Below are 16,472 nucleotides of genomic sequence, written 5' to 3'. Positions count from 1 at the left end.
GATGAAGGTTCAAAGGGATTCGGCATCTGTAAAGGGCATGATAAAGTTTGATGCCTTCAATGGAATTAAGTGACCCTCAAGCATTGTTAGCACGCAGTGCTGTCCGGGGTGTGAGTGTGTGTCTTATTACAAAGGAAAGGAAAGTTTAAAGGTTAGCTTCTTTGTTAAGTGTGGTGAAATCATCTAAAAACTACTCTCTCGTGAACACTGAAAGACAATCAAATGTTTCAGTACATCAGACATGCTCTATAGTCAATGTTGCATCCTCCACACACCCACCCAGCCCAATTCTATGCACTGCCACTACCATCACTCTTGATGCTATGTTGGTTAGGTCTGACTGGAATTGGAGTCCATGTGATCTGGAGGACATCATGTAGAACAACCTTTACTCTTATAACATACAAAGAGCTTATAACAAGATATTGTTTTGACTCTGTTCTTCTGCTTACTATTTTTAGATCCCATGAACTACGCTCTAAAATAGTGTCTCTCCAGCTGTTGCTTTCGGTTTTGCAAAATGCCGGTCCGGTCTTCAGGACGCATGAAATGTTTATAAATGCAATCAAGCAATACCTTTGTGTAGCATTATCTAAAAATGGAGTATCTTCCGTTCCTGACGTCTTTGAGCTCTCCCTTGCCATTTTCCTCACCCTTCTCTCAAACTTTAAGACCCATTTGAAAATGCAGATTGAGGTAAGAAGGTTTTGTTTTATTCTCTTGCTTCAAATGCTTGATACTCTTCTTAAGTTCAGTTCAATGGTAATATGAAACTGCCTCTGCATATGATCATGAATCAACCCTGTATGTTCTGTATTTGAGTGTGTGTGTGTGTGTGTGTGTGTGTGTGTGTGTTCAGAACTTTTAACGATATCCTTGAATGTATGCCTGGGGTACAGACCTTGCACCTACTTTTCCTAATTGTACTCAACAGGTATTTTTCAAAGAGATCTTCCTGAACATTTTAGAAACCTCTTCCAGTTCCTTTGAGCACAAATGGATGGTAATTCAGACCTTGACTAGAATTTCTGCAGGTAATTTTATAACATCATCAAGAAAGTTTCCTTTTCTGCCTGTTTAGAATATCAAGAATGAATAGAAGAAGTATAGGCATACTGTATAGAAGTGATAACAAAATAAATATATCAAAGTGCCATGAGGCAACACACCCACAAACACCACACACACTAAAAATATTAGTCTGGGCACTTTTTTGTTGGAATTGTTGGAATGTGACCCCCAGAGTGTGTACCTGAAGTATTTCCCAAACGTAGTTGCTAAGACACTATGAGGTTGGTGGAGCCCAGGAGAAATAAGAGGGAATGAGAAGTACCGTAGCGCTGTGAAAATGTCAGGCATAGCAGGAGGGAATAAAAGCAGCTAATGTAGGTGTCTTTCACTGTGCTAAGGGTTTTGCAGTATTTATCCCCATAACTAGTGGGAGGTCTGCTAAAGACTGGTGGTGATTGGTTCAAAGTAATCAATCCACTGTGCTTTCTGGCTATGCAGGGACTCTCTCATGTCCAGTTTAGCCAAAGGGCAGACACTGGAGGTGTTTGGAATATAGAGGCAAAGAAGTGGTGGAAAAAGGGATCTTCAAGGGGTTTGGATGCCAACTGAGTATTTCCTGCCTTCCAGCAGTGGCTGGTGGGGTGGGGTGGAGCTTCCTGACTCCAAAATTGCTTGTTACCTAGATGTGGCAGGCATGGGGCATTGCTGTGACAAGGTCAGAGTTGCACAGATGCACCATCAGAGCAAGCCTGGCTCTCCCACCAGTGCATATGCACAGCCCTAGTCTTGCTTTTTGCTACTAGCGCAGACCTTTTTTTGATGTGGGGGAAATAGTTCAGAAAATGTAACCCAGCTCTGATATAATAATTCAAACAATGGCTTGCATTATCCCTTCCTCACCCTTTTCCCCAGTACGTTTCATAGGTATTAAATGGGGGGGGGTGCATCCTGTCACAATAGTCAGTTGTCTGCATACATTGTTCCCAGACAACTCAATTTTCATAATCTATTTTTTTGTTTTGTTTTGTTTTAGATGCTCAGTGTGTGGTGGACATATATGTGAACTATGACTGTGATTTGAATGCTGCTAATATTTTTGAACGGCTAGTAAATGACTTATCTAAAATTGCCCAGGGAAGGAGTGGACATGAGTTAGGCATGACACCGCTGCAGGTAAGACTCATTCGTGCAATTCCCACTGTGTTCAGTTAAGTATATTGGCAGCCTTGTATTAGTATCTTGTATGTATTCCATCCACTTGTCTATTTGCTCGCAAAGAGTTTAGGAGTGCACTTAGTTTCATGACAATCGAACATGGAGCCAAACTTGAGCAGAAGTGTAAAGCAATGCCCTTGAAGATAACTCAGAAACTGCTCCAAAATGCAGCAGCCAGATTACTGGTTGGGTTTCCATTTAGAGCTCACATAACCTCAGTTTTAAAAAAGCTTGCATCAGTTATTGCAAACTTCCTCAAACTCGGCCCTCCAGATGTTTTTGGCCTACAACTCCCATGATCCCTAGCTAGCAGGGCCAGTGGTCAGGGATGATGGGAATTGTAGTCTCAAAACATCTGGAGGGCCGAGTTTGAGGAAGCCTGAGTTATCGGTTGGTTCCCAAACCAAATTCCAAGTATTTGCAGTAGCATTTAAAGGCAAAAACAACTTAGGCCCCAAATAGCTGAAAGGCTATGGCTTTTTTGTTTTTTGTTTTTAATATTCTGAGGTTCCAAAGATCTCGACCTGTTTACATTGTAATTGTTCTTTCTCCACATATTTTGTGCACAGGAACTAAGCCTACGGAAGAAAGGTCTTGAATGTTTGGTCTCTATATTAAAGTGCATGGTAGAATGGAGCAAAGACCTATATGTGAACCCCAACCATCAGGCCAGCGTTGGTGAGAAATCAAACCTTCTCTGTATCCAAAACCTTACTTAAAATAGCTGGAAGCCAGAGAGAAATGATTTGTGGCTTCGTACATGTTACCTAAAGCTGGCTTCTTATTTTAGGCCTTGTATTATCATAGAATTAGAATTTTCTGGTGCAAGTTTTGTGACTTTTTAATATCGGGGGATTGCCAGTGAATAATTAATAATCAAGCATCCCATTCCCACCAGCTGCTTATTGGAAGCCCACAAGCAGGCCCTGAACGCAATAGTACCCTCCTCACTTGCTTTCATGGATTATCAAGATGAAAAGTTCCCTTTGTGATTGGGCAACTGTGGCTCTTTATCTAGATGAGGTGGGAAACTGGCCTGCCCCCTGTGGGCCATTTTTGACAGTTGGGCATGGCAACCCATGTCAATCATACAACGTCAGGTAGTACGAATCTCAGCCCTTGGCAACCAGTAGAGGTCTGTATTTGATCCTAATGCCGTGGGGCTACTGTGTTTATCTCCAATCTTGGCACTTAATGCTTGCATTGGAGATCACAGGTGTCCATGCATGATGTCATATGACGTCAGCTAACTGACAGGTGGGCATGGTCTGCCCAGAATGGTCTCTGGGTCAGATTCAGAGTACCTCAATACACTCTGTAGGAAGACAATTTCTGGACTGGTGGGAAACTTGGAAGATAGTGGCTGGGTGTATTGGCTGACGTATTGAGCTGTGTCTAAGACCACAAGGCTGGTGTGAGTGTCCGTCTGTTTGGAGAGCCCACATGCTTTTACTTACGCATTATTTGGGAATATGTCTTTACGTCCTTTTTCTTACATGCAGGTCCAGACAAGCCTTCAGAACATGAAATGGGGGAAGTCAAATGTTTAGATATCGGGGGAAGAAGAAGTAGCGCAAGCTCCTTAGATTCAACAGTCTCCTCTGGAGTTGGAAGTGTTGGCACCCAGACTGCTGTCCCTGATGATCCTGAACAATTTGAGGTGATCAAGCAACAAAAAGAGATAATTGAGCACGGGATTGAACTGTGAGTTGAACCTATTGCTAAAGTAGCTTTAAAATGGCTTTTCTAATTGTACTTTTAAACTTTTACTGCTTTATTTGCTGTGCATATTAACAGTGAAAAGAAAAGTAAGCTGGTACCAAGCAATCAACAAGAATTGAACTTCAGATTGGTGCCAAATAATTTATTGCATTGAGTGTTTGGCGTTTGTATTCATTCAGTAAATTTCCCATTTTTCAGAATATGTAAGAGTGCAAAAGTGAATTTTAATCTGTTTTAGCATTTTAACTTCTTGTATCTTTTAATGTACTGTAATTTTTCCCCAGATTTTATGAATTTATATTTGAAAAAACTCTAGAGCAGCTTACAAAATAAAGCAGTGCATACATTTTAGGAAATATATAAATGTTCAACAAAGATTGTTAAACATTTCTGTTTAGTTGATTTAACACTTCTGTGCCTACGGAGCCAATTCCATCCAACTTAGCATAAGTAACTCCTTCCCATTTGTTTTGTCCATTCTTACAACTTGTAAAACTCCCTTTAAAAGGAACACCTGCTTTCTGTTTTTTGTGTGTCTACATTAGCCATTAATATCCCTTAAAATTATACAGTGCTGTCAATATATTTCTATATGAAGTCCTGGGATTTCCAGTTCAGGTTTAACTCTGGTTTGTAGTTCATAAGTTTTTAATTTTACATTTTAGAAAGGGGCCTGCTAGGGCTGCAAGAGGAAGTCAAAATACTATAAAATTAATAACAATTATGCTAAACCTTATTGTTTTCTGATATTTTCTGTCAGTGTTTGAGAGTTCAGGAGACTGTTTTTCTGCATCAGATTGATCTATCCCTTTCCTCCTTGTCCTTTCTCTAAACTATAGATTTAATAAAAAGTCCAAGAGAGGACTGCAGTATTTGCAGGAACAGGGAATGCTTGGAGTAACAGCAGAAGACATAGCACAGTTTCTGCACCAAGAAGAGCGCCTGAGTTCTGTAAGGCTGAATCTTACATTATTCAAAAATCACACGCTTTTGTTAATGCTATACACATACATGCTTTTCACAGCTGTTTCCATGTGGGGATGTGAGTGTGTAAATATCACACTAATGAGGCTTTTGGTGGCGTTTCGGGACCAGGCATTGATAACCAGATTGACAGCTAATGCTACTTAATGGAGTGACAAATGTCCTTAATCACTTCATTATAATTAATTAAATTTGTATATGCCTTTCATTCAGAGATCACAGAGCGGTTCACAACATAAAGTGAACGTGATGGTGAAACATGATGATTTTGTAATGTAATATATTTGGATTGTAAGAGGGGAAATTATCAAAGTTGCTACCTTTACAATATTTCATACATTTCTTTTTCTTTCTTTCTTTGCTTTGTTTTCTGTTAGAGCCAGGTGGGAGAATTTCTGGGGGACAGTAACAAGTTTAACAAGGAGGTGATGTACGCCTACGTAGACCTGCTTGATTTCTGCGGGAAAGACTTTGTCTCTGCTTTACGCATATTTCTGGAAGGATTTCGGTTACCTGGTGAAGCTCAGAAGATTGACAGACTAATGGAAAAGTTTGCTGCTAGATATATTGAATGCAACCAAGGGTAACTTGAAAGATATTGGACAAATCATAATAGAAATGAGTGCATTTTTGGAAGCAGCGATTGGGAGAAGATATAGTTTAGTAAGACTGGCGAGGTAGCCTTAGTCATCCAGCTCATCAAGCAAAAGCAATTTGTAGAATACCATGCGTAGAATACCATATTATTCAAAAATAGGATATGGCTGACATATTCTAAAAGCAAAACCTTTCTGTAGCCAGACCATAGAATCCTAAGAAAAGTAGGGAAGTGTATCTGTACCTAAGGGAAAACTGATTCATAAGCTGATGTTGCTATTTTGGGGTCAGTGGCCGTATATTCCAGGCATTGCATCAGGGCTTGGGGGACTCCTAACTTTTAGAATCCTCAACACCTTGTTTTTTATTATATATGAGAATTTCCCCCCGCCCCAATCAATTAGAACTTGGCTGCAACTTTGAAAGAAACCAACCGGAAGCTGGACTTGATGAATACTTCAAACAGGACCACCTTACATAGAATAAGTTCACTTGTTCCTGACATAGCTTAAGTCACCTATCCAGTAGGGATGTTTAAGGCTGTTTATTATTTACGCACATACACTTACATCATGAACATTATGTTTCAGTTCCAGTATAATGATATTAAAACCAGTAGAAAAATATAGTAGATTTAAAGCATTTTCTCCGATTCCCACTCTCTTTGTGCAATAAGATAATTGAATATCTTAAAAACAAAGCATTTTTTTTCTTCATCCTCAAAACTCTAGGCCTAATAATAAATTTAAAACTAATTGTTTCTTTTCCACCTGTCTCGCCTCAAGGCACTCATTTTTTCCTGACATTATTTCCAGTGTTTCAGAACAATCAAGGTCAGTGATTAGGCCTCAGACAGGGCAAGGGTGCACAGAGAATGCTGAAACACAAAATTCAGAGACAGACAAACCATGTTCCTTGCTCTCATTTCTGTCAGGTCAGGACAATTACCATTTTTTTTCTGATGGAAAACTGGTGAGGGGTACCGCACCTGAATTACCTTCTTTTTTAAAAAAAAGCCATTCATACAATCAGTAATTGCCTGAATGGCACTGCATCTAGTTTGACCCTTGATCACTGGGGAGACATTGGATTTGGAAGAGCTCAGGAAGAATCTGGCTGCTGGTTCCCAGTGCTAGATATTCTGCAAGCATAGCTATTTTCTGGATGAACATAGTGATAATTATCCTAGTTGGCAGTTCCCTGTTGATATTTTGCCAAATTGTTATGGACTCCGGAGCAGTCTATAGTCACAGCTCAATGAACAGCGTCTACATTTCAGTAGGAAATGCTGTAATAGAGTTTCTAATGGTGTTTTGAAAATGCACACATGAAGAGATGATAATAACAATACCCTAGGATTCTAAAAACCTGATTTTCTTTCTTTTCCAGTCAAATTCTGTTTGCTAGTGCCGACACAGCTTACGTTCTAGCATATTCTATTATAATGTTGACAACAGACTTGCACAGTCCCCAGGTATGTGTGTATCTATATAATGATACCGAATGGTTGCAAATGGGCTTCTAAGTAACTCACAACTTCTTTAACAGCTTTTGACTGTTTTGCCATAACAGGTGAAGAATAAGATGACGAAAGAGCAATATATAAAAATGAATCGTGGGATCAATGACAGCAAAGACCTTCCAGAAGAGTATTTATCTACCATCTATGATGAAATAGAAGGGAAGAAAATTGCAATGAAGGACGCGAAAGAATATGCAATCACACCAAAGTCTACTAAGCCAAGTATGATGTTTAAACCCAGAACCCTCAATAATCCTAGGCTTTGGTTTAGTATGTTTTCATTGTTCAACTTGCTAACTTCCTGTTGTTGGCACAGAGGATACTTAGAATAACCAAGGCGGTATGGTGGACAGAGGATATGGCCTAAGGAAGTCTGGGTTCAGATCCTTGCTCTGGCATCACTTGGCTCACTTTGGGCCAGTGTATCTTTTAGCCACAGCTGCCTCAGAAAGTTGTTGTGAGGGTGAAACAGTCTTAACTCATAAGCTTCCAGTCTGGGCTTCTTGGAGGAGGAGCTGGTTCCAGATGTTGTGGAAACAAGAGGGAAATAGTCTGTTGCTGGTCTGGCTGACCTTGCATTGGAGCCGGTGCTTTAGACTTCGCAGGCTTCCTTTCCTGCCCCAAATTCCCCTTCAAAAATTTTGGACTACAACTCCCATCATCCCACCATGCCTATTGACCATCCTGACTGGGGCTGGTTGCAGTTGTTCCAAACATCTGGAGGACACCAGGCTTGTTCCAGGCCTATGATTCTGTGTTCTCTGAATGTTCAGCATCACACCTCTGTTTACCTGGTGGAGTTAGGTGGGAGATTGTTTCAAGCTGACATATAAAGTCCTTTTACTTCATGCTGTCTTAGAAGATTGAAATAAACAGCATGCTCCTGTACTTACCTACTCAGTAGTAAGTCCCACTGAGTCCAAGAGGACTTGCTCCCAGGTACATGTATATAGGATTGCGGCCTAAAAGTCAAACCACTGCCACAGGAAAGAGAAAGTACAGGAATATAGCTGCTTAAAACAGATGATCTCTTCTTAACGCATAGCTCAGTTGAGGAGGCTCAGATGAGGGGAATGAGATTCTTGTGGCTGCCTCAGAGGAAAGCTTCACTGGCATGTTAAGCTGCCCACCCTGCTGGGTGAAGTGATTCCTAAGGACTGGGCTTAAGAAAACTAGTCACCGAGTGGTCATTCTTCCCACATCATCATCATCATCATCATCATCATCATCATCATCATCATTTTATTTGTTTGCCGCCTTTCCACAGTTAAAACAATGCTCAATATGAAAAAAAATAGTTACAAACATAGCAAAATACTCATAAAAATAAATAAAACACATCAAAACTACATAACCAAACTACATAGGAAAAAAAGTATCTGTCTTCTGACATGAATGAGGATCACAGAACCAGAGTCAAAACGTGGAGGAAAAGATCGGATATGGAATTATGAAAAACACTGATGATGATGATGAGAGGCAGGACTATGATGTTGAAAGCGATTCGGAATTCAGACTGTGGGAAGCCAAAACAAAAATTACTACAATTTGGAAGACAATTGGATTTTTTTAAAATTTTAGTTTTTTATTTTTATTGGATTTGATTTGATATGTTAATTAGATGTTTTAATTGGAAAATTAATAAACGCTTTTAAAAAAACAAAAAACTACATAACCAAACTGAACAATTTCCACATAAAAATTAAGTTATAAAAGATTAATATCAATAACAGCAAAAACTCCCAACAAAACTTTCCCCAAAATACCCCATCAAGTGTCTCCGTTCCCTTGGGGATGTCTTTTTCTGCACCCGCTCCTCCCATCACGACCCAGATAAAGCAATAGTAATGGTAGTAACAGTAAAGCATATTACATATGGCTGGGTCTAAGCGAACATTGGTAACAGTCCTCTGTTACCTCCTTCAGAAAGCTGTACTGGGAGCTGTGGCAGCAGAACAACACTGACAGCAACCGTTGCACACTCAAACACTGCAGGATTTCTTCACATTTACCTGAGGGAACAAAGCAATTGTGTCAGTTCTTTTCCCCCTTCTGCAACAGGGTAAAAAAAGGTCAAAATGAAGCAGCACCAAAAGCCTTCTTTTCTTGCTACACCTGCTTGGGACCAGCCAGAGTAACACAACTTGAATAGTGGGTCATTTGCCATTTCTAAAATGGCTGATAAGGTTGAATCAGCACTGGTAAACGTCATGACTTCATCAAGGAGTAACAGTATAATTGTTACAATGTTTAACTGAAACTGAGAGGTTGGTCTTTTCTGGGAAGTGAAGCAGAAACATAATGAAAATGAATTTATTATATCCTCGGTATTTAATATGTTAAATTATGTATGGATTTCTTAAGTTGCACATAAATTTCTTGGTGGATATGGGAAGAAGGATTTGTTTTTTAAAGACTACATACTCTTGATTTGTCTGGAATGTGGCGTAGGTGTGCCAAAAGATATTTAATGCAACTTTGTGGGGGGTTTGGGTTTTTGTTTTTGTTTTAGATGTAGCCAGTGAGAAGCAGCGAAGGTTGTTGTACAACCTGGAGATGGAGCAAATGGCAAAGACAGCTAAAGCTCTAATGGAGGCAGTGAGCCATGCAAAGGCACCTTTTACTAGTGCAACTCACCTGGATCATGTCAGGCCCATGTTCAAAGTGAGTATGGAACTGAAGTCATGGAAACCAGAGGTCAGACTTCCTAAGCATCCTTTTGTCTTGGGACCCTATTTGCACAGCATTCATTTAAGAAACAGTGGGTTTGCGGGGCTGTGCAGAGATAGACTTGACATGTGTGAAATAACAGAGGGGAGAAGGTACAGTCAGAAGATAGTCAAGAATGTCGAAAATATTGTAATGTTCCTGGTCTATGTTCCTTTTTTACTTGGGTTATGTCTACATTAAATAACTTTCTGGGGCAAAATATGGTTGGGTTAAAAAAGCCAGATTCACTAAAGCCTCTCCCTTCTTCCTCTCCCCGTCCTTTTTTTAATAGCTTGTGTGGACTCCGTTACTGGCTGCTTATAGCGTGGGTCTTCAGAACTGTGATGACACTGAAGTTGCATCCTTATGCTTGGAAGGAATACGCTGTGCCATCCGAATAGCCTGTATTTTTGGCATGCAGGTTGGTATAGAGTAGGCTTGCTGTATGTAGGTAAAGGTAAAGGGACCTCTGACCATTAGGTCCAGTCGTGACTGACTCTGGGGTTGCGGCGCTCATCTCGCTTTATTGGCCGAGGGAGCCGGCGTACAGCTTCCGGGTCATGTGGCCAGCATGACTAAGCTGCTTCTGGCGAACTAGAGCAGCACACAGAAATGTCGTTTACCTTCTTGCTGGAGCGGTACCTATTTATCTACTTGCACTTTGACGTGCTTTCGAACTGCTAGGTTGGCAGGAGCAGGGACCGAGAAATGGGAGCTCACCCCGTCGCGGGGATTTGAACCACCGACCTTCTGATCGGCAAGTCCTAGGCTCTGTGGTTTAACCCACAGCGCCACCCGCGTCCCTGCTGTATGTAGTAGGGGTGTGCAAAAAGAGCTATATGAATCCTCAACCCAGGAACCAAAGCCATCTGTCAGATTTGGGGCTTGTTTGAGCCCAAAGCAAGATCTCTCCAAAATGCACACTGAACTAGAGATCTTCAGGGTGCTTCAGAGATTTTGATGTTTAGAAAACACTGCAGAATATACATCCTATTCCCTTTTCACCTGCTTTAAGAGATTATTCCATCCACAGAACTCTTTCTTGTCTGGAGCCGTATCCACGTTAGCCACATGCCATCACTGAGTAACATGCCATCTTCACTCCATGTGCTTATTTCCTGAGATATATGTTTTTGGCGGGAGTGGTGGGGGTGAGGAATGCAACATGCCTGTCTTTTACCATGGTTTATTTCTGCTTCTGAATTTTCTTTCTTACATTTTAGCTTGAACGAGATGCTTATGTGCAGGCACTTGCTCGCTTTTCCTTGTTGACTGCCAGCTCCAGCATCACAGAAATGAAACAGAAAAACATAGATACAATTAAGACCCTCATTACAGTGGCCCACACTGATGGCAACTACCTTGGAAATTCCTGGCATGAGGTAAGAAAGGATGTGCGCCTTTGCAGTGTGCTGTCAATTTTGAAGAAGTCTTGCTGTATCTGACTGATCTGCTGATACAGGTTCTACATACTTATGCATTTCTGTAGTCTCAGAATTGATGCAGAAAACCTCTCATTGCATTTATATGAGGAACCAATCCCAGTGGGGCTTGCATTTGGCACCAAATTTTAACAGTGCCAAATAAGAGTCCTGCTTTCCAAAGAGCAATTGGAATTGCATTCTGATATTCTAGATGGTTCCTTTGAAGCTGTGTCTTTCTCTGCCCCACACTTGACATAATATATGACGACATGTATTGGGTGGGCGTGGCTTGGGGAAAACAGTCTCGCTGGGCCTAAGGAGAGCTAGACGTTCTCCACTGCTAAAGTACACAAAGCAATTCTGTGAACATGCCCTTCTCATTGCCAAGCCTAGGAAAAGTGAATTTCAAGACAGCATCAACTTTTCTGGGATATGGGGGTTTGAGGTTCCTTGAGATAGGCTTGTCAAAAGAAACCAAACATTTATTTCTCCATAACTGCCTTCCACTTTTCAAAATGGCTTATCTGTTTCCTTAAAGTGCTAATTGGCTCTGTCTGCTAGACAGAGGACCCACAATGAAGTATCAAATCCTCTCTACCTGCCCAACTATATATTAGGTGAATTGTAATTCCATGGGTTTAACCTACCTGGTCCTGAAATAGCATTGCAAATTTAATCCTGCCGCCCCATGACTTTAATGGGCCAATGTGCCAAGAGCTATATTTTGAGGAAGAAGGGATTGTGGCTTTGGGGAAGAAGGGATTTCCAATTAAAATGATCGGGTAGGAAACTCCTTTGGCTGAGAACCCAAAGAGCTGCAGCCATCCATAGTAGACAGGAATTGGCTTATTGGACAATCTCGCCTGGATTGCATACATATGTCAGAACTGCAGTTTTTGAAGTGGAGCAGTGGAAGTGCGTGCACAGCAATTCCTTAGCATTAGAAGTGAATGGGGATGGGTCTGACGATGTGGAGTATGGCATTTGCATTGGAGGCATTTTCTTGGTTCTGCAATCTGTAGCTGCTGACTTCAGTACTGAAATGCGCATTTGTTTTCATTAGATCTTGAAATGTATCAGCCAGCTGGAATTAGCACAGCTCATAGGGACTGGAGTTAAAACACGCTACCTGTCTGGATCTGGGCGCGAAAGAGAAGGCAGCCTCAAAGGCTTCACATCTGGAGGAGAAGAGTTCATGGGTCTTGGACTAGGTGAGAAGATTAGCCTTGACTCTGTCTGTTCTCATGCCTAAGGATTCAGGTTAATTAAATAAAAGCATTTGTCATCATAACAAATTACCTGTTTCTTGATTTCAGACTGCTTTAACCTTAAAGACCCTCTGTTTAAAGTAATTAATGGCAGTGGCTCGTTGAATTGCTGGTTTGGAAATAAGAAACAAGGGTAGATGATTAATCATATATAGCTCATGCAGGGTGATATATTTATTCATGTCATTTTGGGAACAGGAAATAAAGCTTTCCTTAACTATTGCATCACGTACAATACCGTATTTTATAAGAGGACCACTTTGGTGGGTGAATTCTCAGACCGCTAGATGCTGTTATTCTTTGAGCCTGTTCCTTTGATTTTACAGTCTATAAATGGTATTGGTAGTTCACTGATGGTAATATATTTCATGTTAGATTTAACAATTGTTGATTTCTTTCTAACTAGGTAACTTCGTTGGCGGAGGTGTTGATAGAAGGCAAATTGCCAGTATTCAGGAATCTGTGGGAGAAACCAGTTCGCAAAGTGTGGTGGTGGCAGTAGACAGGTATTACAGTGACCTTAAAAAAAAAAAAAGAAATATTGAAAGGCTTACTATCAGTATTATCACAACAGGCTGTGGCACAGGTTTTTAGATACAAACCATTATTTTAACTCAAGCTTATAAAATTAACAGTTTTCTGGTCTCTGATGCAGAGTAGTTAAAGATACCAAAAAAGGGGAGAGGGGATCAGAAGTTGGGACTTAAGAGCAGAGAAATTGTCTTTGCTATTGTTGGATGCCCCTGTCCTTCCCCTCTTAAACACAGCACGGCACATTTTACCCTTCCATAATTAGTTAGGAGTTGCATGAAGTGAAGACTTTCCTATTGTAATTACAGTGGTGCCTCGCAAGACGAAATTAATCCGTTCCGTGAGGCTCTTCGTATAGCGGTTTTTTCGTCTTGCGAAGCAAGCCCATTGACAGCTTAGCGGATTAGCGCTATTAGCGGTTTAGCGGCTTTTAGCGATCAGCTGTTAAGCGGCTTATCAGTGGATCAGCTGTTAAGCGGCTTAGCGGCTTAGGAAAAGGGGGGGAAGGGGAAAAAACCCGCAGGAACTCGCAAGACATTTTCGTCTTGTGAAGCAAGCCCATAGGGAAATTTGTTTTGCGAAGCGCCTCCAAAACGGAAAACCCTTTCGTCTAGCAGGTTTTCTGTCTTGTGAGGCGTTCGTCTTGCGGGGCACCACTGTATTGGTATGACACACATTCTTACACATATACATATAGTTTTAAATTCTATCAATGTTTAATTGTTTTTAATTATTGTTTCTTCTATGCTTTTAACAGTTTCTATTTTTTTCTGTATGTTGCATTGAGCCCCATCAGGAAAAACAGTGTTCTTCATTCTAACATCACATAAATTTACAATAATACGTAATGGGCTTTCCCAAATGTTCTGCATCTTAAGAATTAACTCTATCTCAATTTATCCCACAGAATATTTACAGGTTCAACCAGACTGGATGGAAATGCTATAGGTATGTATGTTGGGGGGAGGGGGGGAATAAAGGTAAAGGTAAAGGTACCCCTGCCCGTACGGGCCAGTCTTGACAGACTCTGGGGTTGTGCGCCCATCTCACTTAAGAGGCCAGGGGCCAGCGCTGTCCGGAGACACTTCCGGGTCACGTGGCCAGTGTGACATCGCTGCTCTGGTGAGCCAGAGCCGCACACGGAAACGCCGTTTACCTTCCCGCTGGTAAGCGGTCCCTATTTATCTACTTGCACCCGGAGGTGCTTTCGAACTGCTAGGTTGGCAGGCGCTGGGACCGAGCAGCGGGAGCGCACCCCGCCGCAGGGATTCGAACCGCCGACCTTTCGATCGGCAAGTCCTAGGCGCTGAGGCTTTAACCCACAGCGCCACCTGTGTCCCCTGTAGGGGGGGAATACCCTAAGGCAAATAATAATTGCTTTGTACCATTTCAGTCTTACTGACATGTTTGGTCTCAAAATTTTCAGTGGACTTCGTTCGGTGGTTGTGTGCTGTTTCCATGGATGAGTTAGCTTCCCCTCACCATCCACGCATGTTCAGCTTGCAGAAGATTGTTGAGATCTCCTATTACAACATGAACAGAATTAGGCTGCAGTGGTCCAGGATATGGCACGTCATTGGAGATCATTTCAATAAGGTATTTCAGCATTTGAAACCTGTTTCCCTTTCTGGTTCAAACTCCCAAGTTAGCATGCACACAACTGCTTCATTTCAAGACCCATCAAATTTACATGGCAATCTCTGATGGCATAAAATGAAATATAGACTTAGATTGAACAAGATGGACTTGGAATCCATTCTGCCCACACTACTAGGTAGAAAACTATTGCTGGCAGGTCCTATATAAAGCTTGACTGGCAAAACTGCAACTCTGCAAAGGCACACCCTTTGTTATTAGGAAGATCCAAGGGGCCTGGAGGTGACGTGCAGCACTTGGGCAAAATTAGACCATTTTTAGCATAGACACCAATTTATGTTGGACTTGACTTATTTCTTGGCCAGACCTCATGAGTCACACAGCCTTGGAATTTAGATGATCCCAAATATGGAATTGGAACAGTGTTAAGAAAATGTGTTAAGCCTGTAAGAAGAAACAAGAAGTTTAAGAAGTTGAAAGCCCTTTAGGGTGTGGTTGGACTTCCTAGTTTCAAGCATGGACAGTTAGCTTTCTCCCTTACTGCTCCTTGTCAGCGCAAAACAGGCTTAGTGTGATACAGAGTCTGCATTTCTTTTTTCCTTCTTTTTAAAATATATAGCCTTTTATATTACCGTGTGTCTTTCCTTAATGATTGGCGTGTCCTAATTGTGCTCTGGATTTATGTCTTGATCATAAACAAAATTACAGGGAAACAAACACTACTCCGATTGATATTTACTGCAAAGATTTGTGACTGATGTATTTTGAGAATACCTTGATCAGGGTGGGGGGCCTGTTTCTGCCCACGGCCAATCTTTAGGGGGCACATGCCAGCTATGGGCAGAGGCAAAAGGGCAGTGGGCAGGAGTTACACCTTTTCATAGTGGGTTGCATTCCATCCAGGCAAAAGTACCCAAGAAGGGCCTAGAGCAGGGCCACTGAGTAGTGATGGTCTGTGAAGGAGAGGTTGCCTGGGAAGTGTGGTATAGCCTAGGAAGAGTTCCAGTGGCTGAATAGAAAGACCCAGAGGGCCTGAGGTTCCCCAGGCCTGCCCCAGGCTGTTTCTGATGGTCTTGTTAGCGGCATCATGCCAGTCATTGTTCTATGGACCAATCAGGTTGCAGGGCTGTATTTGTATAGCCCAAATTCCACTGGATATGCACTTCTTCTGAGAGAATGCCCATTTCTCTTTTTAATAGGTTGGTTGCAATCCTAATGAAGACGTGGCCATCTTTGCAGTTGATTCATTGAGACAGCTGTCAATGAAGTTCCTTGAGAAGGGAGAGTTAGCCAACTTCCGATTTCAGAAAGACTTTCTGAGGCCATTTGAGCATATCATGAAGAAAAACAGGTTCGTCCTAATAACTTGAAATGTAAATGTGTTCTTTCATGCCAATGCAGATTCCTCTGGCATCATCATACACGATACCACAAATAAGTCAGTAATTATTTTTTTATTTTTCTTCAGGTCTCCTACAATTCGAGATATGGTAATACGCTGCATTGCTCAGATGGTAAATTCTCAAGCTGCTAATATTCGCTCAGGGTGGAAAAATATCTTCGCAGTATTTCATCAAGCAGCGTCTGATCATGATGGGAATATTGTGGAGCTGGCGTTCCAGTCAACGGGACATATAGTTAGTAAGTAAATTTCAGCAAAGCTAATGTGCCAAATGATGATGGTAGAGACCAACCTCAAAATTTTGAAACAATGACTTGTAGTATTTATGTTCTCACATGTACTTCAAATAATACTTCTCCCTCTCTTTACCTTCTAGAAAATGCTGGGGGGGGGGGTGCTCCTTGATTTTGCTGTTAAGGAAAACACATTTTAAGAAGGGATTGAAAAACTTCTTATGAGAACAGAGAATCCAGCAGCCCACAACTTTGAAA

The 16,472-nt window shown here is 41.4% G+C and overlaps 1 protein-coding gene across 3 annotated transcripts in view; it reads left to right on the top strand.

The window, feature by feature from the left end:
- Positions 1–16,472, top strand: part of ARFGEF2 (ARF guanine nucleotide exchange factor 2) — a 49,977-nt gene that overhangs the window by 19,852 nt on the left and 13,653 nt on the right. For all 3 annotated transcript variants that reach the window (XM_081916606.1, XM_081916605.1, XM_081916607.1), the window contains 18 exons: positions 462–696; positions 935–1,034; positions 2,045–2,184; positions 2,796–2,904; positions 3,729–3,930; positions 4,788–4,899; positions 5,310–5,515; positions 6,919–7,003; positions 7,102–7,273; positions 9,564–9,715; positions 10,053–10,181; positions 10,984–11,142; positions 12,248–12,395; positions 12,859–12,958; positions 13,891–13,931; positions 14,410–14,579; positions 15,779–15,930; positions 16,048–16,220. In XM_081916606.1, the coding sequence (XP_081772732.1) occupies positions 462–696; positions 935–1,034; positions 2,045–2,184; positions 2,796–2,904; positions 3,729–3,930; positions 4,788–4,899; positions 5,310–5,515; positions 6,919–7,003; positions 7,102–7,273; positions 9,564–9,715; positions 10,053–10,181; positions 10,984–11,142; positions 12,248–12,395; positions 12,859–12,958; positions 13,891–13,931; positions 14,410–14,579; positions 15,779–15,930; positions 16,048–16,220 (2,585 nt within the window). The remainder of the gene's footprint in view (positions 1–461; positions 697–934; positions 1,035–2,044; positions 2,185–2,795; positions 2,905–3,728; positions 3,931–4,787; positions 4,900–5,309; positions 5,516–6,918; positions 7,004–7,101; positions 7,274–9,563; positions 9,716–10,052; positions 10,182–10,983; positions 11,143–12,247; positions 12,396–12,858; positions 12,959–13,890; positions 13,932–14,409; positions 14,580–15,778; positions 15,931–16,047; positions 16,221–16,472) is intronic.

Source organism: Podarcis melisellensis (assembly GCF_964234715.1).
Source record: "Podarcis melisellensis genome assembly, chromosome: 6".
NCBI lineage: Eukaryota > Metazoa > Chordata > Lepidosauria > Squamata > Lacertidae > Podarcis > Podarcis melisellensis.
Note: the sequence above shows the minus strand (reverse complement) of the source record. Positions and strands in the feature narration are given on the sequence as shown.